This window comes from Propithecus coquereli, unplaced genomic scaffold (genome assembly GCF_000956105.1).
Source record: "Propithecus coquereli isolate 6110/MARCELLA unplaced genomic scaffold, Pcoq_1.0 Scaffold209, whole genome shotgun sequence".
NCBI lineage: Eukaryota > Metazoa > Chordata > Mammalia > Primates > Indriidae > Propithecus > Propithecus coquereli.
In genome coordinates, this window is record NW_012145967.1 from 1,284,779 (window position 1) to 1,309,216 (window position 24,438).

Here is a 24,438-nt window from a genome sequence, read left to right on the forward strand (position 1 = left end):
GGTAAATACTATTGCAAGCCAATGATGGTAACGCTATTCCCAATGTCAGTGGACACAGGGTGGCAGCTCTGGCCAATGAGTCAGGGTAAGAGGGCTTCTGGCAAACGGTTCCCTCATTCTTTAGACGAAAACATGGAAGAGATACCCCTGTTCTTCCACGGACGTTATATCTGGGTGTGAAACCGAGAATTGCACGATGAAGAAGGCAGTGTGAGGGCAGAGCTGACGTGGTTAGAATGACAGAGCAGACAGGTAGAAAGAATCCGGGCCCCTTATGAGGTCCCAGAGTTGCTGAATCACCAAATCTGTGCGTTTACCTATTCATGTACTAATGTTACGAAAAAATAAATTTTCCTAGTAGTTTAATTCCTGTCCAAAGCATCATAACTCATATGGCCAGGGACCATGTTTACACACATTTTTACTCCATCCGGACCTAGCAGCTGTTGTTGGGTGCTATGAGCAAAGGAGGAGTGGATGTTGAAAATGAATAGGCTGGAGAGGGCAAAGAAAGACTCAAGAATGTTCAGGGTTAGAAAAATCAAAACCACAATGAGATATCACCTCACACCTGTCAGGATGGCCATTATAAAAAGGAAAAACAAAATATAACAAGTGTTGGTAAGGATGTGGACAAACTGGAGTCCTTGTACACTGTTGGTGGAATGTAAAATGGTGCAGCCATATGGAAAACAGTATGAAGCTTCTTCAAAAAATTAAAAATAGAACTACTGCATGATCCAGCCATCCTACTTCTGGGTATTTATCTAAAAGCAGGGTCTTGAAGAGATAGTCGCATTCCCTCGTACAATGCAGCACTCGTCACAATAACCAAGATGTGAAGGCAACCTAAATGGTCGTTGGATGGATGAAGAAAATGCAGTATATCCATATGATGGAATATTTTCAGCCTCAAAAAAGAAGAAATTCTGTCACACGCCACAAAATGGATGAACCTGGAGAACACTATGCTAAGCGAAATAAGCCGGTCATAAAAAGACAGACACCGCGTGACTCCACCTATGTGAGGTATCTCACGCAGTCAAGCTGACAGAAGCAGAAACTAGAATGACGACGTTAGAGGCTGGGGCAAGGGGGAAGCAGAGACCTGCTGTCCAGTGGGTATAACGCTCTAGTTGCGCAAGGCGGAGAGCTTGCAGAGCCCTGCCGCGCAGCACTGTGCTGCTTATCGTTGACAACGTGCTGTGCGCTTAATTTGTTAAGAGGGTAGATCTCACATTGTGTTTCTTCACAACAATGAAAAAAAACCTACCTTGTAAACTGGAAATTCCAACTGGAAATTGGAGCAGCTTGTATTAAAGGTTTAGAATATATTCTCCTTTTATATTTTACTATTAAGCCTAATTCACAAATGTGAAAATGAAAATGTGAGTTGTCTCTGATGAGTAAGTATAGCTTTCTTAAATTCAAATAAGCAATGGCAGGATTGTATTTAGAATCTGACAGAGAGAACACAGCATCACCCCCTTCCTCTTTTTTATGTGATACTAAGATAGGGGAAAGGGCTTTGGTCTTATCTCAAATATTAAAATTCTGACTTAAATGAATAACATTTAGTCAAAAGTAAATGTTAAAAAAAAAAAAAAAGTCCTGGATTAGTACAGGCCCAATTCTTCACTGCCTTTTATCGCTGTCCCTAGTATCTCTTCCGGACAAATGCAGCCCTCTCTCAAGGCTACTCTCTTGCTGTATGAACCTATTATTTCCATTCCGAGTAGAAGGAAGGTCTGAGGACAGCTTATCTTTTGGGGGCCAGTGGAGCAGAGGTGGAACTCTTATGTAACAAGAAATAGAAGTAAGTTCACTGGACTGTGTCAAAAGATTCCTTAGAATTTATAGCCCTGGGGATGTCATGGTATTGTCCAGTTGTCAACTTAATGATTTTGTGCCACACATGAGCCAGAACTGGCAGCAGATTCAAAGCTACAAAGGTGGCTAAATACAAGTGAGGGGAAGGTATGCGGAGAATGAGGCAGAAAACAGGGCTGCCCACCTACACCTACCCAGAATAGCATCTTGGCCCTCACTGACCGAGCTAAAGGACCAGCTCTAATACGTCCAGCTGGACCCCTACAGGTACTCACCAATGGTGGAGACGCTGAGCTCTGCCTGTGAAAGTATAGGGTGGGAGATGCTTCAAGAACTTTGGAGCCATACCATCATTGTAATAATCAACTTTTAAGGCTGGAACGGCCCATGATACATTATTTCATTCACCTCCTTGCCTTTGGCAAGAATAGCACACCTAAGCCTCCGAAGTACATCAGAACACAACTGATGGTTAAAAGCCTCTAGAGGGGCAAAAAGGAAAAAGATTTCACAACTTTCTTCCACAAACCACTTTAATTGTGCGCTTGTCACCTACTTCATGGTCTAAGAAACCTGACACTTGCTCTTCACACCAGCTGGGAGGGTCTCACATTCAGTGGAAACAGGGTGCTAACAGGCAAGGGTGAAGCTAAAGTGACACCCTCGAAACCTCTTTGCCAGCTGTTCACATACGTTTAACGTACAGCACTTCCCTTGGGACTTTCCATCTGCCTGCTTTTCTACTAGCAATGCCTCTTAAGTGTTCCTTCTTTCTAACACACGCTGCGGCCTGACAGGGCACCTTTACCTTCATTGCTGCTGTTCTTAAAGACTAATTAGAGCCTTAAGGAACAGGAAATAAAAAGCTATTCCCTGCAAATTTGCTAATATTATCTGTTCAGAGTAAAAGGTCCCTGCCCAAAACTTATGCAGAGAGACCCCTTCATCACCTGGCTTCCTAATCTTTGGGCATTCTCAGCCATGGGGCAAGTGCTTTCCCTTCTCTTTGGAAACACAGGCTGAATATGCAACTTGCCAAGTGGTTTTGCTGAAGATAGACGGAAGGTCACTAATTCAAAAACTCATATTGCTCTTGTGCAGGGGGTTGAGAGGAAAGCTAATAAATAAAATCTGTGGTGCAACTCCCTGTCAGGAAAGGGTGTGAAGGGTGGGGTGGATTTACCAGAAGCTTTGGCAGTCTGCTTTGAAGTCTTCTGGACAGGAAAAGTGTAGCCACCCAGGGAAGCAGCCTTCATGACATCCTCCATAAGCTGATATGTTGGAAAACAGCCGATGAGCAAGAAGTCCCTTAAGAAATCTTTTCCTTCGTTCTCCTCCTGGAATTGTTGGGAAACTAGGGAGGACTCAGGGGTCTGGCTTTCAGCAGTGGCCTTGAATGAATTTTCAGTTTCCAGGTGGGAACAGAGAGCTCAGAAGATTGTTTTCTCCTCCAAGGAAATCTGGCTATAGTTTTACTATTCTATCCAGAGCTTGTGTGTTAGTGGATTAAGTACACGTGTGCACAGGGCCAGGCTTTTGGCAAACAATGATAGGGAGGAGGGCAAATGGAGAAGCAAAAGGGGCTCATTCCTCTACCTCACAGCTTCCTTTTCTAAAGGAAACAGGATCTACTCACCAGCAACAATTCAAACACCACAAAATGGACATGGAACTGGATGAGCATGCAATTGGGATAAAGATCCCCCCATTGCCTGCTACAAATGGAATAGAACCGGAGGGGAGAATTGAGCCACTGACCCGTGCCTTCTGAGCTACATCCTAGTTCCAGAAGGCACAGGCTTCCTGACTGCTCTCTGGGTGGCTGAATAACTCCCCTTTCCTGAACTTGGAAGAATGTGTGAATAACCTACGGCTAAGGGGAGACACCCATCCTCTTAGGGTTGCCTGGGGTATCTGAGGCAGAGGTGGTTGTAGCAGACTCCTCAGCAGAGGCACTGAGATCCAAGAATTCCAGGATGATGTCCCCAAGGCAGAAAATTAAATGCCTGAAACAAATGGACAAAACAACTTAGAGGGGGGTCTGGCTCAATCGGGAAACACAAGATCCTGTTTATGGACATTTACTTTCTCCTCCCATGACTGATACTCTAAACTTTAATAGCTTGATGAAGCCTCTGCCATGAAATTAATGTTTGTTGAACTAATAAAGGCTACGACTCCAATAAAGGCAAGCATAGTACTTGAGACGAGGTTTTATAAAATTCCATTTCTCTTTAGATAGTTACATTAGCACATCAGCACTGCTCTGAAGAACTGTGAGGGAAAATCCTTGTGATGTCAGGTTACTAGGAGTTTTCAGAGATTCTGATTATTGCTGTTTCTCATAATTAATCACTATAAATTTACAGGCTGCCTTGCAGGCAATGAGGCAAAACCAGGACCCTTGAGGAGTGGAAGTTAATAGACATAGTCTACTTTGGGACAGGGTTTGAGAGAGGAATGCAAGATTACTTAATGCTTTCCAGAAGCATTCCAGCCCAAGAAATGAAGTCTATCCCTTCTGGATGATTCTACAAGCCTGGTCCCTTTATCAGTCTCACTATCTGGCCTACTATGCCTTGTCATTAAGCAAAGATAACTCCTGATCCTAACACTAATCGTAGCTTTGCTATGAGGCCATAACCCTACGTTGAAAAATCATACAGCATATCATACACAGGCCAGGGCATGCTCTCACAGGGCTGGTGGATGCTGGAAGAGCGTGGAACAAGCCTACAGCCTAAAAGGGCATTTTCAGCAGCTCACATGGGGGCCTGCATAGAGTTCTTCCAAACGGAAATGGTAGTTGATCCAAGAGTAGCTTACTACCACATGATAACCTGCTCTGAAGCCTGAAAGGGTGGATTTTACTTAGTGTGTGTAGATTTGGACATCACACCTTGCAATCAGGGGCCCAGCACCAGTAAAGACTACACTCCCGTTTTTCCAAATGTGGGCTTTTCACTTAGAAACCTTAGATACCTCTGAAACCAGAGACAGCCGTGGTTATGCTGATGTTGAGTACATGTTTTTCAGCCTACCTGTTGATGAGGGGTTGTTGTAGTGACTCCAGGACTAGACCCCAGCTCAGCTGACATCTGTTCACCCCAAGGATTTCTACTACAAAGTCTGATAAGGAGAAAACAGATGGGATTTTCACATTACCATCGAAGCCCTAGACTCTAAGGAGATTCTCTCCCCAGGATCTCTGTCGTCTTCACACAGCTTGGCTATGTCTGGCATACCTTTAAACCACATAGCCAAATGACAATCCTCAGAAAACAGGGAAAAGCTAAGAAGAATATGTTCCTTAAGTTAGGTGTTTAAATAAGAATGATCCTCAAAAAATAATTTTGTAACCTGCCACCAAAGTGCAGGTACTACTTCTGATGTCACAGTTCAGGCTGGCAAAGAGAGGGTTAATAAGCGTAAATAAAACTGAGGGTCCAGAACTGAGTTCACTGCTACTCCCTGGTTACCACAGCCACAGGCAACAAGCTACCTTCCCTGCCCTCCAAAAACAACACAGAGCGAGAGGGAAAAACCTTCTCAGGCTTTGTTTTCACTTACTGCCAAGGACCAAGCCTCCTACTCAATGGCTGCAATTTACCAAGTCTGAGCTTCTGGAGGACATGTCATTTTCTTCCCTGGTCCCAAATGCCATGAGTTGGCAGAGCACCCAACGTCCTCACCTGGTAGGAGCAGCTCTGAGACCTGCCCCTGTAGGGAGGAGGGCACAGTTTCCCCAGGCCTGCCCAAAAGTTATTAACCCAAATATCTGTGGATTCTCACCTGGTATTTAGGGTACAGCCACAGTGGTCCTTCCCATTCCCTCGGCATCACCTCGGTGAGGGATACAAGAATCGCAGCCCTGATCATTTTCCTCTTAGCCTGAGAGCTGGTGGGTCAATGGGTTTTGAGTTTAGCCTCATTCAAGGCCCTTTTAAAACCAGGGAGGGGCATGTGGAAACGGTGGCAAAGCAGGATGAAAGGGGAATAGCTACGAGTATAACTGATCCCACCGGTCCCATTACCTGGCAGGACTCCCACCAGGCTCTGCAAAGCCTGTTTCTCAGTAGCCACTTTCTGCTCCCGAGTCCTTGCAGGCCGAGGAAACTTGGGCAAAACTCCACCAGGCCAGATGGACTCCCGAAGAAGCCGGAGGTACTGCACCCAACGCTGTGGACTTGTTAGATTAGCCACCTGCACCTCTAGCCACCTGTGGTGGAAGAGAGAAGGAAGCTCAGATGAACATGAAAGGAAGGGTGTGTGCAGCAAGGCAAGGGACTGAATGTTTGTGTCCCCCCATTCGTATGCTGAAATGCTAATCCCCATGGTGATGGTATTAGGAGGTGGGGCCTTTGGGAGGTGATTAGGGAGTGGGGCTGCAGTCCTCATGAATGGGATGACTGTTCTTACAAAAGAGAACCCACAGAGGTTCCCTGCCCCTTTGGCTATGTGAGGACACGGAAAAAACAGCTGTCTATGAACCAGGGTGCAGGCCCTCATCAGACACCAAATCTGCTGGTGCCTTGATCTTGGACTTCCCAGCCTTCAGAACTGTGAGAAATACATTTCTGTTGTTTATAATCCATCCGGTCTATGGTATTTTGTAGCAGCCCAAATGGACTTAGACCCCACGCATCAAGTGAGCAATCAGAACAGGGCAAAGCAAAGTCAGCACCAACTCTGACAACTGCAACAGCCGATTCAACGACTTGGGAACCACAGGATTTGACCGGAGCAACAGTAATGACAGCGTTATTCACTGAGTATGAGCCACATGCTACACTAGGGGTTTTACAAAACAGAATTCTAAAAGGGCCTTGGTCTCTGGGAGAGGCTGCACACACCACTACAGCTCTCCTCCAGTGAGAAGCATTATAAACTTGTCAGTAACATGTACACGTGGGCTTCAGAGTTAAGTGTTCGTGATTTTTACACAAATCCCTCCCCCTCCCCACCCCAGCCATGTCCAGTTGGTCTTCAAGTTCCTACGACCTGCCTTGAGGATTTCCTACACCTGCCCTTTGCTCCTAACAGTCCTCTCACTGACAAGGCCCTCTCCTCTGCAGGGGCTGAAGTCCGCCCTCCTGGCAAGGCCTGTTTAAACCCCACCTCTCCTCCTTGAAATCCTTCTTGACCACCCCAGCGACAACTGCTCTCCTTTTCCTTAGACCTCCTTAGGCATGCAGTTCTACAGCACAGGTTTGGAGCTAATATTTTACTCTGGAGTATGAATTACTTTATCATGTGTTTATAGCTTTACTTCTTCAACTAAACTATACATGCTGTAGGAGTTCTGTGTCTTGTATTTTTAAAAAACTTTCCATAGTGCCCTGGTGCTCAAGAAATGTTTGTTGATTGACTGGCAATTGTTCTTATTACAATGGAAATGTCCACCCTTGCTCTACTTTCAAAAATGAGTCAATTACTCGGAGCGGACAGATACGCCACATCTGGAGTTCAGTTGAAACCTGGCAAGTGTTTTATATTATTCTTTTTTTGTCTCTGTATTTTTTTTCAGAGCAACATGGTCACTAGCTGAGGTTCAAGACCGTCGAGGCCTCCTCAGTACATACCTCATTTAAGACTGGCATGACTGTTGGTCACGGATGGACAATGAACCACTTCCACTCGTGCACAGAGGACTCTGTTTGGTGCTGCACCACATGGCAGCTCACGCCATTGCTCCTATACCCGCGACACCTGTCGCCCATCCAAGAGCAGAGGGGGTTGCCAAGGCAAACTTTATTTAACCTCCACTCTGCCAGACAGTCTGCATTCCACTCAAGCTGGGCATTCCAGCCTTGGGGGCTGCAATCCCCCAAGCCCAGGGCTCACAAATGGTTCTAAGAATAGGAAGTCTGAAAGGTAATAGCAGGGCAAGAATGGCAGACATCGATGGAGATCAAGAGCGGCACAAAGCTGCTCTTGCCCAAAATAGCCATCACGATCGTATTTGTTATTATTAGGGCTGCATCTCCTTTTTATAGGGCTTTTCATTCAGCGAGCCTAAGACGCCTGATGAAAGGGATCCAGTAGCAAGAATTCCTGTTCTTGTTTACATAAGAGGGTCACCAGAGGGAGGTGGCTGCAATGACCTGGTCAGCTTCTCTGCAGGGGATCAGGTAACTCAAGGTCTCCCTTCTTCACCTCAAGCCACATACACTTCTGTGCCTTACGCTGAGGTGAATGACTATGAGAGGGTCTCATCGAAGTGATTTGAGGGAGAAGGGCAAGGTCTTGCAAGCCAAAATATTTAAGTCCTCTAAGGAGCCAAGAACAAGATACAGTCCACTAGAATTAGTTCTAGCTCAGCTGGTTATTCACACACTCATATAATAAGCCAGTTTGCCCTTATTTCTGTCCTCTGGTGCCAATAATGATGGTGGCTCAAACTCTTCAAAGCTATCTCAGCAACCTCTCAATCCCTTTGAGACTGGGCACTTACACACCAGCAAATCTGGGTACCTCAGACACCTTCCATGCACGTCTTACACAGCAGGAGTTTGATTGTTCTGCATTAATTCATCCGATGGGGACAGGACCTCACATTGCATTAGGGCAAGGATGTCCTCCTTGTTCTCTTCCATGGCGATTTAGCATCTCATGTACATGTGCTGGGTGCAAAACAAATTTCAGCATGTGGCAAAATAAGAATTTATAAATTTACTAATAAATAAATAAATTTAAAAATAAATAAACTAAAAATAAAAATTTTATTTATTATAAATTTACAAATCTATTAGACTATGACTCATCAAACTTTAAGCAGGAATGGTGGGAAGAAAATCAAAGTATGAAAAAGTAAAAATAAGCATCTGATGATGAGGATGAGTCTGTGAATAAAATTTGAGGGCACTAACAAGCAGAGCTAACCAACAAAGAGAACTGAACCTACCAAGTAAATATCAACTGCAGATGGGACGAAGACACTTGTCAAGCACTGTAAACCTGAGGCACAGAGCTGGTGCACAGACGGCCCTGGAAGTCAGTCCCAGGAATGTAAGAACAAGACTCGTACAAACATGGAGAAATAAAACAAACTCCATCCAGGCTGACAAAGAGGGACGAGGTGAGAAAGTGGCTTCTATCTGCTGGGTGCTGCAGAGCGCCAGCTCCCCTGACTCTCCCCCACACCCTGAAGGTGAGAGACACAAACCACGTGCCTGCGCCACACGTGGTCTAAACGTTCACTTGCTCATCACGATTCCCCTCTTGCCCAGCTTCTTCCCAGCCCCTCAGCGAGCACAGCCTTTCTCCCAGACCTCTGGGCTCCACCTATGTAGAAGATCAAGTGCAACAATTTTTTTTTTTTTCCACAGAAACTTCTGAGGTGTAGGGTCTCATCATGAATGATGAACATTCCAGTCTGGAAGGAAAAAACGTCAAAGCCCAAACCAAGAAAATCACAGCTACTACTGCCACTGCCTCTCAAAATATAATCTCTAAAATTTGTAAGCTGTAATGCAATTTCCAAGACATGCTTTATCATCACACACAATGCCTTTCTTAAGTTGTAAATCTCCAGATTCAGGGATTTGTTATAATTTACCTAGCTTGATACCCAATAGAACCAAATGCCAATAGGTTGTTGATAACAGTGAAGACAGTGGGGGTTTCTTCATCCAATGATCTCTTCTCTCCCCTTCCCCTTCCTTTTATTCTATTATCCTTCTCTGAAGTGGAGCTCCGTACACACCACCATTTCTTCATCTAACTTTATGACCTCCCTCAGTCTCGCTCAGTTTATTTGGAAACTCAGCTAGAGCAGGGAAGACAAAGAGATTAGATACAGGGGTGTCAAAAGAGACACTGAGCCCTCAAAGCCTCCTCATTAACTGCCTTCATCTCTCTATTCCACATGGCACCTTTCTATTCTTAACATAGGTTAGGAAGGTTAAAAAGAGATATGTATCCCTAAAGCTCTCTGTAAGCAAAAGGAATAGAATTTATGTGTCTGAAGTCCAATATATGTGGGAGCTTTTCCAGCATCAGTTTCTGGAATCTGTTGGTACCACTCAGGGTTAGGCTAACAGAAATCTGAGGTTTCAAGGTGAATATACACACATATATTTTTCCCACTACTCATTATAAATTACTTATAATAAATCATTTACTAAATACAAACGCTATTGTTTATGTAACACAAGATGCATGAAGTAAATATGCTAAAATAAATATAGTAGAGAATAGCCTCAAATAGCAATGGTTTTATTTTCCATCACTATTCAGGTTTGATTTAGAGACACCTCTTTCTACCATCCTGCCTTAACCCCAAATAAAAGAAGAAGAAGAAAAAAAAAAAAACCAAACTAGGTCTGTTCTGTCACGCCATCTCTGAATGATTCAGAGTCTTACTAGGGGGCCCACAATAGCTAATGAAATGGCAAAACAACGACGACGTGGCACTGAAACATTCAAGAGCTTCTCCTATGCCGGGCCAGGAAGGAGGGAGGATGTGGAGATTAGTGCTTGCCACTCCACTGGGACTGCACGTCTACTCCATGTTCAAGGGAACCTGGTCTGAAATAGCTACAGATAGAGGAATGAAGCAGTGGCTAAAAAGGAGACAGTTTAATACTAGGGCTTAAGATGGCACTTCAAGGTTAGTAGAAGGTCATTTCCCATCAAAATAGCAGAATCAAATCTCATGAGAAAGGAGAGAAGGCTTTAAAGACCATGTCTAGTCCAATTAGCCAAATCCTCTTCACTTCTTTTCTGAGACAGCTGCCATGGCTGGATGAGGAAGGGTCCTGAATCGATATGGCTTAATGAGGAGGAGAGAGGGAGGAGGGTATTGAAGTCATAAAATAGAAAATATTCATAAGAGCGATTACAACATCCTAAATAAAAATGCCTGGTGCAGTCTAATGAGAGAAAACAACAGGCCCGTTACTTCGGCCTTCGTATCCACTGGGCTGTACCTGTGTAGACAATCCAAGGGCGATTATGGTCCAACATCATCTTAAGGTACCAAATACAGTTCAAAGGAAAAGAGAGAGAGGAGGAAGATCAAGTTAAAGCTTTCATCATTCCAAATAGACCTCCCACAAATTGGAAGTATTGGCTCATTTTATTACCCCTAGAGCAGGGTTTCCAACCTTGGTAGTACTAATGTTTTCAGACTGCTAAATTGTCATAGGGGACTGTCTTGTGCATTGTAAAATGTTCAGCAGCATCCCTGTCCCTCCTTCCCCCAAGCTAGATGCTAGCGGTGACAATCAAAAATGTGTCCAGACATTGCAATATGGCCCCTGAGGAAACAACGGCTCCAACTGAGAATCACTCCTTTAGATACAGGGTCTTTCGGACATAACGTTATCAGGCTACTTTCACAGTTATTTTAAATCTGGCGGTCGTATCACAATATTTTTCAAATTGTGGGCTGGACATTAGAGGCCACACAATCTGTTTTGCTGTTTGTGACAACATTTAAAGAAATCTAAATAGAGATAGATTAGAATAGAATATATGAAAGTGCATCTCATGTTTTGAGACACTTCTGTTTCATATGTATGTATGTATATATCAGATAAGTTTTTGTGTGTGCGCACTCATGCACGTGTGTGTGCCTGTGCGTGTGCATGTGTTCATAGTGGGCTGTAAGGTAAAATGTATTTCTTACCATAGGATCAATTTTTTAAAAAGTTTGAAAAACAGTGACATAGTATAAAGAATTAGGAGTTCCAAGAGAAGGGGGAAAAAGCCCAAGCCACATTTTTAGCTTCTTGGAAACATTCCCCACCTCCACCCACCCAAGCACCCTTAAAACATTTGCAATGGCGTAAGCCACGGACACTGTTCTGTGCGGCTGGTCCTGGCACATTACTGTGAGTACTGGCTCATCCAATCAGTAGCCCAGTCAATAGCGTGGGGGAGAAAGGAGGTCTTGGGGGCACTAATGTGGATTCAGGGCATTCCCCATTAAACAAGTTGTTTTTGCCAATTTCACACCAGATAAAAGTAACACTGCTTTTCCCTCTGATTTCTTTCCCAGGCCTCTGTCTGCCTGCCATAGCCCCTTCTTGTGTTTGTAGACGGTTCCCCCTTGTCGGCTCTCAGCTCTAGGCTTCTCAGTCCTGTAACTAGCCAGACCCAAGTTACTCAGCTGTGTCTGAGAAAGTTCAACATTGCTGCCCTGTGACTGTGTATCTAGGTCACCATCCTTTCGTGCCATGAGTCGGAGAAGAATGAGGAGGAAATGAACTCCCAGGAAACTCTGGTTTCTTTTTCCCAGTGACTACTGTGAAATCTAAAATGGCTCAGGGTCCACACAATTTCTTCCTTGATTTTTGCTTTCATGTTTTAAATCATGGAGCCCATCTTTGAAACATGTGCTTCAAGGGGAGACTTAACACTGTCTAACCACCACAGTGTAAGAATCTGAGTTCCATACTTTTATAGCTAGCCACAGTTTTTCTTTTTGATTAGTAATGTATAAGTTATAGATACACAATTAATATGCATCAAGAATTGAAGGATTCTTAATCAAGGAAGGGACGTCAAGAAATCATCTGTTGAACCTTAGTGGTTATCTTTTCCAGTCTCACCAGTTGTACACATGAAAACACTGAGAATCAAAAAGAAACATTCCATAGCAAGTCATGTATAAGAACAGAGAACTTGAGAGTTAGAAGAAAACTTAGAGGTTGTCTTATGCAACCTCCTCCCAAAGCAGAGACCTCTCTGTAATTTCATGGCATAGCCAAGGGTTCTGGCCTGTGAATCCAGAAACTTGGGCTTTTATCTTAGTTCTGCCACCCATTAGCAACATGACCTTTGGGAAGCTGCCTAATTCCTGGAAAGGATAATTTTAATTCATTAGTGATGGTTCTTAAATATTGGCAACCTCAAATCTGCCACCTTGTGAATTCTAGTCATTGGTCCTAGTTCAACCCTCTGGAGTTAACAGATACTATGCAAATCTCTTCCAAAGATGAGACTTTACATTTTTAAATTCAGCTATTATTTCCCCCCTAAGTCTCTTCTATAAGCTATACATCCTTGATTTTGCCAACCTCAAAGTTGGGTACCTGACAGGTACTCAATAAATGTCTGATGAATGAAGGAGAGAAATGAACCATTCATCCTGGCTCCAGCCTTTGGGTATGTGCTGCTTTGTTATTCTCTTTTAAAATGAAGTGCCCAGAACCAAACAGTCCTGAGATGTGACCAGACCAGCACAGAATATAGGGGATTAATGTGTTCCTTAATTTAGACACTATACTTCTATTAATACAACCTAAGATTGTGTTAGCTTTTTGGCATACACATCAAAGCACCGACTCATATTGAATTTGCAGTCAATGAAAACCTTAAGTCCACATATGTACATTAAAAAAAAATCATGTGCCCATCTGTTAACCCTAGTCTTACCATTCTGTATTCATGTAATTTAAAAGAAAATCTAAATTCTGGTTTATATATTTATTTCTACTAAATTCTATCTCGTTGATTTTAGATTATCATTCTAACCTTTCTAAATTTTTTTGAATCTTAATTTCTGTCACCTAGTGTATTAATCATTCTTCTAAGATTAGAGTTACTTACAAATTTACTTATGAAAAAATTGAATAGGATGAAATCAAGAGCAATGCTCTATTACTAGAAATTTCCCCCCAGGTTGACATCAATTTATGACATTAATTAATACTCTTGGGCTAAAGACACTCAACTAGCCACGAATCACTTAAAAGTACTATAGCTCAGGCCACATATGTCCCTTTGTACATATGGGTATTATGGCAAAGCTTGTTGAAATCCACATACAATGTAACTACCCCAAATGCTAATCAGGCAGGGCACACTCCTACTGAACTCACACCAGTTTCTAGGGCTCACTATTTCCCTCCCTGAGTGTTCACAAACACCTATTTCATAATCTGCTTCAGAAATTTCTAGAGATAAATGTCAGGGTAAACAACCTTTATTTTTTAAAAGGAAAGACATTTCTGCATCTCTAACCCATCTGGAGATATGGCAATGTTTCCTAATGACATTAAGTCTTTAATGTTAAATATAAGTTTTTTCTGTTTCATGAAATATAATTCCTCTAGGCCATGTACATGAACTTTAAAACAGGTAAATGCTCTCTTACTATTTTCATTACTATTTTAGTCTTCAATTCCACCTCAATCGTATCTATTCAATTCATCTTTTTAGACCATTTTCCTTGACAAAGAAAATAGAAACTACCCTAGCAAATAGCAGACACATTCATTTGTATGGAGTGAAAGAATAAATGCTTTCTCCATGTAATCAGTTAATGCTACAGCATATGTTACAATGTACCTGTATTTTCTTTGTTCTTCTTGTTTTTAACATGCGTTTTTTTAAGTCTGTTCCCCTAATATTTATCCACAACTTCAGCTCCTTCTGAGTTTGTTTACTGCACCCTGCTTTTATTAGTTACATTACCACTCGCTGGGCCCCTCTTTTCTATTTTTAATGTATGTTCATCTGGAATCTGAGCTCAGTCAACTACCCTCGTCCCATTTGTTGCTGACTATTTTTCTTCTTCATTGGAAAAGTGTTTTTAATTTGTTTATTCATTTACTCAGAACACTGGTTGAACTTCTTGTAAATACCAAAATAATAAGACTGTAAGGTTTTGAGGGCAGAGATCTTATGTAATTCATTTTAATATCTCCTTTATTACCATAATAGTGCCATTCATACAATAAACCATCAAATATTTGCTGAATGAATCAATCCTATTGCAGAACTTTCAGTGACACCTTCTGGTGTTACAATTTTAAGTTCATCTGTTACTACAGCATATAAAAGAGTATTAGTTTTTATCTCATTCTCTGAATTCCAGTACCTCTCATCCACCTCTGCTTTCCTTTCTCTGTCAACTCTTTTCCACAATATTCAGTTTTAATTTTATCTGAAAATTTTTCAACTTATTCCTCTTTACTGGGTTGATGGGTCCTTCTGCAAATATATTCTTTTACTATTTTGAGTTGTGCTCTCTCTGTAGTCAGCAGTGAGTTACCCTATGTCATGGCAGAGAAAATTTAAAAACCTTCCCCTGGTATCAGCTACACAGTTAGCTATTCACTCCATATTTTCCTTTTTCTTCCAAAGATAGAACTTACATACAGAAGAAAGGATGAAAATATAATCTTGGCCTTAAGTTTACTATAGAAAAACAATCTTAAAATTATTATAGAAATAGTCCATGCTTCTTCAGGTACCACTTATTTTTACACAAATCAAAGTAGATAATAATCTATTGACTTAGCAACAGAATTTTAATCATACCTCAGATACATTCTTCAGAAAGATACTACACCATCCTATCAGTTAATGCTTCTTGATCCACAAGTAGGAAACTATATAAGTAATTCTTGATTTTTCCTCTTCTCTGACCCGAATCCAACACCACATGATCATATAAACAGTCACTAAATCCAGTTGATCCTATTTCCTCAATATCTCATGAATCTCCCACTCTTCACCATCTCTATAGCAACAATCTTAGTTGAGCTCTTCATCAACTTTCTTTCATCTCTATCAATGAGACTCCTTCCTAATTTATCTCCCTGGTTCCAACTTTGCTTTCTTCAAATTAATCTTCCCCAGCACTATTTAGTGATTTTTCAAAATTGCAAATTTGATCATGTCATCACCTGTTTATGTTTTGTAAATTGCTTCCTACCAAAAGGGGGACAAATGCTATGTTCTTTGAATGATTCGCAGGACTCTGTATGAGCTGGCTCCCATGAAACTCTTCAGTGTTATCTTTAGCCACTCTTCTTGCACGTCGTATATTCCTAATCATATTCAACTTCTTTGAGTACCACAAATATGCTACATTGTTTTACTGCTCTGCCTTGACTGCTCTATCCATCACTGTCTGCTGTCAGCTCCCCTCATTCTTTAAATCCCATCTCTTATGTCACCTCCTGGGTAAGCTTCCTGGGGCCCCTGATAATTGATTACTTAGTCCATTCTCTGAATCACATACAGAATTCTTTTCAAAGCCCTAATTTTATGCTAAAACTATTTATATATTTGTGTCTCAACTGGATATTAAACTTCCTATGGTAGGGATTTGGGGTCTTTTTTTGGTATTTTGATCATTTAATATAGTGCCTGGCCTAGAATAGGCAATCAATACATACTGGTTAGTAAGCGAATTAATGCTGTGTATGGGAGAAACACTGGTCTTAAAGCATAACACACAGCTCAAAATAAGCTTTGCAGAAGGCATACATCCCAATACTTAAAGCAGCAAAAAATAGTGAGCTCTTAATTATTCATGCTTATGAAGCAGGACAATGATAGATTAAAAAACAGTGGACAATATAGAAATCCTTAGTATTTGGCATTTCATTTGTATTTATATAAACATTTGGCAGATTTACTTTCCTAATAATCTTTTGTTTAGGCTAATAATTAAATTAAACTGTGGGCCAATACACCAGCTGTAGGGCTGATGCTGTAAGGCGTATGCAGGGTAGTAACTCAGCTGACCTGGAATTAAGAATTCCTCAGGGATAATCCATGAAATGAGCAATTCACACCTGGTTATGCATTCCTCTGGAAGGGAAGAGAAGTGGAAGGCAAGGGAGTAGGCCAGCCATGCTTCATATCTCACACTATAAATCCTGGAGGAGAACATACTTGTTTTTTGGGAAGTGCCTCTGATGGATGGAGGGGCATCAAATTGATTCCAACCCATATTTGAAACCAGTAAGAAGAAAAGAAGGTAGTAGAATGGGGGGAAAAAGACCACCAAAAGCAAAGGTCAGTCTACCTTTCTATCAAATACACAATGACAATCACACTTGGTGACTGTGTATTGTTGGGATAAATAAACCTGATCACAAAGGGAGATCTCTAGAAATTTGTTCTGGATTGAGTATTGTGACACCCTTAGGATTTCAACCTGAAAGCTTATTACAAAAATCCATGTGCCTCTGAAGATTTTCACATCAACTTTTTCAGCCCCTCACCATGTTGTCATCAATGCATTGTAATCCAGCTTTGACAAAATCGGGGCTGACACACTTCAGTAAGGACACTGAAAAGCCACAGATAGGTTTGAGCCTGGCTTAACCTCTTAAAAAGTTGAACAAACTTTCTGAGTTCTGGCTTCCTTCTTTATAAAATGGGTTAATTCTTATCTTGGCTTCTTCACAATGTTATGAAGCTCAAATGAGAAAAATAAAAGCATTTCTGAAAGTGCTTGTATGTTTGTGCATGTAACAGAGAAAAAGACTCCTTCAGAGCCTCTTGAAAAAATTCTACCAGATCCAGGGAACTGAGGGCAGTGAGCTTTGAATTTCATGCCTTGGTTTTCCCATTGTTAAACTCACTCTCCCGGCAGCCTCAGGGAAGTAAATATTGGAACAGAACCACTTGGTGCTGAGTGGTTAAGAAGACTGGGAAGGTGCCCCACGGGGTTACAGGTAACATGAAAACGGTATTTAAGATCCTTCCTGAAACTAGACCTCTATGTACTAAATAATGAAATTTTCACTGCAGTGACTACAGGATCCAAAATGTCTCTGTCTCCTCCTTTCCTCAGCCCCGTGTGAACAGCAAGCCTGGCTCATTCTCAGTCCCCAGGTAGTTATCCTGACCCTGCCTTTCTCAGCACCAAGGGTGACGGCAGGGAGGTGGGGCGGAGAAGGGAAAGGTAATTAAAATGGCCACCCATTCAGAAGAAAATTGAGTCTGGTAGAGGGGAAAGGGCAGGGAGAGGGAGCAAAACCCTTAGTGCTGGGGCACCAGGAAGAAAAGCAAGACACAAAGCAGGGGAGAAGGCAGTAATTTAGTGGTTGTCTTGACAACCACAGCCCCTATTGTTCACAGTGACTCTACCTCACAGGGAGACCTCCCTGCTCTGCCCTGGGCACAGAAACCCCCACAGGAGAGCAGGATGGGAAGGGCAGGGCTGGAGGAGGGAGAAGTGATAAGTAATTATGTGCTCCCTACTTAGAAGGGGCCAGCTTCCCAACTTCTACAAATATTATAAATAACAGATTTTGAGTGTGCTCAGCCACAATTTGGAGGAGAATTATTGGGGACGGCATGTAAATAAGTATACATGGTAGGACTTCAAATTGTGCTGTGAAAATGACTACAGGAGACTAAAAAAGACTAACCTTGCGCAGAATAAAGGATGAGTATGAGAAGCAGTTGTCCAAGTTAAAGAAAGAGGAAGAACATTGGGAGAGGTCTAGAGGAGAAGGAAATGTGATTGTAATTAATAGAATCACCTTGGTGTAGATGAGTTACCGAAAGTATTTGTTTCTAGTTTTCTGTCTCCAGGCTAAATTTTAAAACCTTGCAAGCAGAAGGCTATTATCCTGATCCTAAGGATCTAAGGACAAAGCAGTGGCAACTCCAGAATGCCAACATAGCAGTGACTTGCGGGGATCAACTATGGTTAGAAAACATAGAGAAGTAATACATAAAACTGGGAAAAAAAAAAAAAGAAAACACGAGGGACTTACCTTGATGCACATTCATACAGTGAGCCGCCCTCCCGGGAAGGCCAAATCCCCCCAAGACATCCTGTAGTACCAGCATTACTGTAGAGCTGACTAAAGCATATTTCCCACCAATTCGCCTCTGCTCCCTTCCTGCTCCAGTACCAAATAGATCTACCCTTCTAGAGGACACTTGGAGGAGCTCTAAGGACAGGTAAAAATCAAAACTGACATGTGGTTGCTTCTCCAAAATCAAGTCAATGGGAGAGAGCTAAATGATCTCCATCCATGGCTGAAAGCAATAGGAAATACCCTCGATTATGTCACAGGTTAATGAGATTCCTAACACCAGGGCCATCTAGCATTGACAATCTCTACCTTAGTGAGGTGTACAATATCTAGGACTTTGGGATCCAAAAAGGCCCTCAGTGCAGGACCAACTAGCTTATAGAGGGTAACTCGGATGTCCAGCTGGTCTCATCAGCACCACAGACTCTCTGGCTCACTCTGTTCTGAATGTACCAGCTCCAGCCCTGAATTCTGAACAGGTGGAATCCACTCGAAGGAGCAACTTCCGGCAGTACACACTACTCAGAGAAGCAAGCATATGCTGAAGACCCATCAGAACAGAGGGAAGAAGGGTGAAAGATGAAAGAAACTGGCTTGTCTAAAAGTCACTGGAGTGGGCAGACAAGTGGCCTTTGAATCATGGGGCAAGCCAGCGACTGGCCTCAATACTACTGTATCAAAACCAAGGCAAAGGACTTACTGCCAAATAAACAGTTCTCTCTCCAAGAAAGTGAGTGGGTATTGTTTAACCTGCAGCACCCCCTGGTGCCCAGAGGGAGAATTTCTGTACTAATTTCCCATGTGGCAATAGCTTGGTAGGCTGACAACAAAAGCAAAACACACACAGACACTCTCCGAAAGATGTTGGCTAAAAATATTGAAAATATGCGTAAAGATTACTTTTTATTTAAAAGTACAAATAATGTTCCTCCCTCTCTTTTAAAAATGGTTCAATGCTAGGAATATTCTTTAGCTTAAACTAGTCTAAATGATACCTATCTTACAAGACCTAGCTCTAAACATAGACCTTCTTCTATAAAGCCTCCCTAACATTTACTTCCAAATTATCTCTTGTCTCCCAAACAACTTCATGTTGTTATTCCCATTTGGAGAGGAATTGAGGCAAAGGGAGGTTAAGTGACTTGTTCTAAGTCACATAGACAGTAAGCCTCAAAGCAGGCTTTGAATTCAGATCTGACTTCAAAGCCCATGTTCTTTCCCATGTGGAAGGAAATTGGTTGGGAAATCACAACAGCAGGAGATGCTTCCAGAGAGAGCAAGCTTGGTGGGGCTTCATGGTGGGAGGCCCAGGCTGGCCGAGGGCACTGCACTCTTCTGGAAAGGAGTGCTACTAGAGTGGGAGATGGCCTCTTTGGTTGGGCCCAACCACGGCTCTGGGAATTGGAGTTCCTCAATTAAAGCGCTGGGTAAGCCCTGTGAGGGAGGAATGGAAGAGTCAGTCTCCATTTGTGCTTCTTGTCCCCCAGCACCGTTGAGGAACCCCTAAGCCTCTCACTAGTGATAAGCAGAGGGACTGAATGGAAGGGCATGTGATCTTAAACATTCATTCACTGGACACAAATTTATCAGGTGCCTTCTACACATGGGCCCAGGTGTTCAAGGTATAATGGTGAATAAGACACAGTCCTTGTTCTCAAGATGCTTACATACTGTCTGAAGCTGTCATCAAAATGTCATACTTGGGTTCCTATTTGTTGTTGTAGATGGGCAAGAGATATCAACAACTTGACTTGTAAAAAAAGGCTCTGAGGCTGAAATAACTCATGATGTTCTGTTTTTTTCCTTAACTTTACAATGACCAATTCTGTACCTCTGTTGGAGTGTATGAAAATTTAAGAGCACGTACCACATACCAAAGTACAAACACAAAGCACAGGCACAGGGCTGCCAGCTACCATCCATCTGCTACAACCTCAAAGACACATTCCAGTAGAGACTGTCAGCACATGACAGAAAAGCCATGATGTCTTTATCCTAAGATGGCTGTAGAATAAGTGACACCCAAGAAATAGGATGGGCGACCATTCATGACAGGAGAAACTGCTGGGGCCATTTTGGCCCAGTCTCTGAAGTCAAGAACTTCCCTTCAGCACAGTCTAGTGGACAGGCACGGGACAGGCAGCGCTCCTTCTCCCTCAGGAGACACAACACAACCAGAGGAAAGCCATCACTGAGAAAAACAATTTCAGTACCTCTCAAAACAGCCTGAGCCAATGACCAGAGGGCCAGGACATAATCTGAGAGAAACTGGAAGACTCAGCTTGAGTTTATTTTGTATCTGGGGCTCTTGCAAAAAGTATGTATTTTTCTAGAGAACTGCATAGGAGGAAATGTGGTATAAGATATAGTAAGGCACCAGAGCTGAACTGAAAGAAAAAATAGTTGTGGAGAAAGGAAAAAATTGTAATCTGTGTTTCCTCGGAAACCCTGAACCTTAACTCTGATAATCTTTTCCTGATTGAGAATAGGATGCAGGATGGAGATACCTAAGAGAGACTATATAATCTCTAGCCCAGGAGTGCTTTAGGTATAAAATCAGAATATGCAGGCAGAAACCAATTTAGATGCTACCATCAGATGCATGTGTCCCTGATGGAAAGTCAGATGCAAAGCAAAAGAGATCAGATGCGAGTAAGGCACAGTGACTTTCAAGTAAAGCCATTTCTGGGGGCCACTGCTTTGTGAGAAGGCTTGCACAGAGGCAGGCCGTGCAGAGCAGCATTAAGTGCATGGGCTTTGAGGCCAGGATAACTTAAGTAGAATCTTAGGGGTGGTACTTACTAGTTCTATGATTTGGGGGAAGTTATTTAATCTGAATATAATTTTCTTCACTTACAAAATGTGGAAACATATATCTATAACACAGAACTGCACATTAGTACATAAAGTACACAGCTGCTTACCTGGTACAGTTAATATTTATTAAATGTCAGTTCTTTTTCTATTGCAATTACTTGTGGTCTTTGGTGGCAGGCCTGGAGTTTCCGTTTATAAATAACCAATGTCACAAAGCCCCTCATCCACCTTAGGGGCTTAGACATGCTCACCAAAAAAACAGCCCTTAACGTACAGTTCCACTCAGAGAACACCACGACTCTGGAGTGACCTAAGAGAATAGTGGAAGCAAGGGCAGCCGCTCCCAACTGTCTTTAGGGGAGACAGACATCCCACCTGCCAGCAAATCCTTCTCCAATGCTCCGAGACGCTGCCACAAACCTTCTCCTGACCTTTTCTGGGAAATGGTTTACAGAGAGACACCTTTTCTAAGGAAATGATTCCAAGACCTGGTATAAGTTTCAGAGCTTGCCACTTAATCAGGGTCCACTGCTTGTTGGACTCCTTAAACCAGCAAATTATTTTTTCCTTACTCTCTGTATACTTCCTGACGTTACATACTTTTTAATCTCTGCTGCCTCCAGATCACAGAACCTTCCTGTTTTTTTCCCTACACTTTCTTCCAGGCAAGTCCATTCCCATGTGCCCCCAACATCCCTCTGCCCCCGCCCCCCCACTCTCTAACTAAGAAATCCTGACGTAAATGCCAGGAATGCGTCTGCTGCCCTTTTGACACAGGATCTGATGCCATCTTCAGGGCCATGGGGAGGGCAGAGCCACGGACGTGGCATTCGCGTACTCTACTGCTGGCCTGGCTCCTATTTTTATCGTGGCGTTGCTCTAGGCGTCCAGGCAGGGAGCTGGTCCAGCTTCTCCTCATTCCTTCACTCTGCATCAGGACTCCATAATAATCTCACCCCTTACCTTGGCTGGATCTTCCTGCCCACAACCTTCTACCATCAATGGAGCACAGTACATCTCTCCTCTTTCCCTCCAACCCAGCCTAGCTCTGAGTACTTGTCCAATTCCCTGAACCTGATTCTCATGCACGCAGGGCTATTGTCAAGTTTCTTCTGTTTTCGGACATGAGCAGAGTTTGCACAAGCTGAATTCACTCCTTGGCTTAGATTGCTACCCCCACTCCCCTTCCCCTCCCTGTGTCTCTGACTCCAAATAAGGAGAGTTCCTTGTTACATAATTGGATGTTCCCAGCACAGAAGCTGACACACGAGGTTAAGCACGCATGCGTGCAAGATTTCCCTTTGACTTAACAATGCCTTCTTTGGGCATCTAACTTCTCTGTGGCTCCCCTCCTCCACATTCTCCACACCATCAACAATCAAGGGAGATTTATAAGCCTGGCTCAGGTCAGAACTCTTCCAACTTTGGCTTAGAAGGAGGGGTTATGAGGTTGAATTTACTCTGGTTTTTTTTTTCCCCCTCCCTGCAGGCTAGAGAGAGCGTGCTTGTAATTTGGCAGAAGTCTTTGGAGTCCAAGGCACTTATGTATACAGGTCTTTTAAGGGAGCAAGGAGAGTAAACAAAGCCAGAAGAAGAAATAAACTTGCCTGCTTCGATATTATGCTGGAGGTTGGAAAATGAGGACATTTGAAGGAAGACATACGCCCAAATCTAGGTGGCTGTAGCATCCCCGATGCCCACACTGCAGTTGTTCCAGATAACGTGAGAAGAGGCGGTAGGTGCCTGTGGCACTAACACCAGCCATCCTGCTCTTTAAAGCACAGAACTTAAGGGAAGAGAACCCAAGTACCCTGCAAAAGCATATGGCTTAGCTAGCTGCGGTTTCAGGAGCAAACATGCGGCCTTCTGGGCAGCAGTCACGGGGACAGGAGGGCACTAGGACCTCATTCCATGCCTCTTGGTAGGGGCAGGGTAGGTGCAGTGGAGAGGGTGCTACAGCTCTGGGGAGGTATCAAGTTCCCATTGTGCTTGCTTACTAAAGTAAATAAAGTGTAGCATTCCATAAACCACTTTTTAAAATTACAAACCAAGCTATCCAGGGCACAGCAGTATGGGCCGACCTTAGCTTGCGGTAGTGCCCTTTATGTTATATGCGAGTACGGAAATATGGAGATGCAGTTTGGATTCCACAAACGGCCTGATAATCTCTTGGGGAATGTACATTCCTCAGAGCCAAAGTCTTTTGACTTAGTTTTTATTCCTGCAAATCGCAGGGCAAAGATCTGATTGATCCTGAAATTTAGAGAATTATATAGCTGGAAATCAGAAAAACCTGGATTCAAATTCTGCTTGTGATATAACAATTAGTTCTGTGATCTTGATTAAATAACTCAAATTCTTTATAAGTCTTTGACATGGAGGTCATAATACCTCTTTCACAGGGCTTTTGAGGGAATTAAATGATACAATATCCTTGCAGCATTCAGTACAGTGTCTGCACAAAATTAACTCTCAACAAATGTTTGCTTGATAGTAAATCTGCTGACGCTGATGAGATGATCAACGTCTACACTGAATCCTGAAATGAGCCCCATCTTTTCTATGTCCACCATGCACGTGGACTTGCTGGTATGAGACCATGAGTGCCAGGTCCTCGCAGCCTCTGCAAGGGGAACTGGTTCTGTCTAAGATGCCACAACTTCATGCTTCCTGTCTCAAGGAGGCTTCAAGAACACCGTGAAACCAGCAAACGATACTCAAGAAGAGAAGCAAAAATATTAAGAAGATGAGGCTAATGATTTGTAGGGAGAGATGAGAGGCCTCCAACAGGGAAGGATGAGGTTCTTCTTTTAATTCTAGTCTGTGGAAGCTTAGGGTGAGGACAGTGCTAACCAGCGTGGTCCCATTTTCATTACAGCTAATACAAAACAAAATGGGCACAAGATATTGTTTGATTAGATATAAAAACTTTTTAGCAGGAAAGAATATGAGATAACTGAACAAGTATAACATATCATCACCTGGAAATATCTATGATGGACAATGATAACGGACTACACGGTAACAATGAGTTTTTCAAAAGCAACTAGCCACAAAATTCTGTTTTTGTACAATTTTCACATTGGCTTCATTCAAATTCACTAAATATATTCAAAATTTTACTGCTTTTCTAAACAGTGATGTCTCTCCATTAAAAAAAAAAAAAACAAAAAAAAGCATTCACACACACAAACAGTACCAATGACGACAAGAAAAAAACCCCAGAAAGTGAAAGGAAAATTAAGGGAAATTCAGCTGTAGTCCCTCATCC

General features: G+C 42.6%; 2 protein-coding genes across 3 annotated transcripts in view; both read right to left on the reverse strand.

Annotated features, from left to right (window-relative positions):
* Nucleotides 1-2,391, reverse strand: part of LOC105810312 (sorting nexin-19-like) — a 6,264-nt gene extending 3,873 nt beyond the window's left edge. Inside the window, exon 1 of the mRNA XM_012644273.1 lies at nt 2,387-2,391. Coding sequence (XP_012499727.1) covers nt 2,387-2,391 — 5 coding nt within the window. The remainder of the gene's footprint in view (nt 1-2,386) is intronic.
* Nucleotides 2,372-24,438, reverse strand: part of LOC105810339 (sorting nexin-19) — a 39,029-nt gene continuing 16,962 nt past the window's right edge. Inside the window, exons 9-11 of one of the 2 annotated variants that reach the window (XM_012644305.1) lie at nt 5,865-6,049; nt 4,872-4,959; nt 2,372-3,836 (exon numbers count right to left, since the gene is read on the reverse strand). In XM_012644305.1, the coding sequence (XP_012499759.1) occupies nt 3,704-3,836; nt 4,872-4,959; nt 5,865-6,049 (406 nt within the window). In that variant the 3' untranslated portion in view covers nt 2,372-3,703. Of the gene's footprint in view, nt 3,837-4,871; nt 4,960-5,864; nt 6,050-19,743; nt 19,785-24,438 lie in introns of those variants that run through there. The other variant, XM_012644307.1, reaches the window with a different exon arrangement.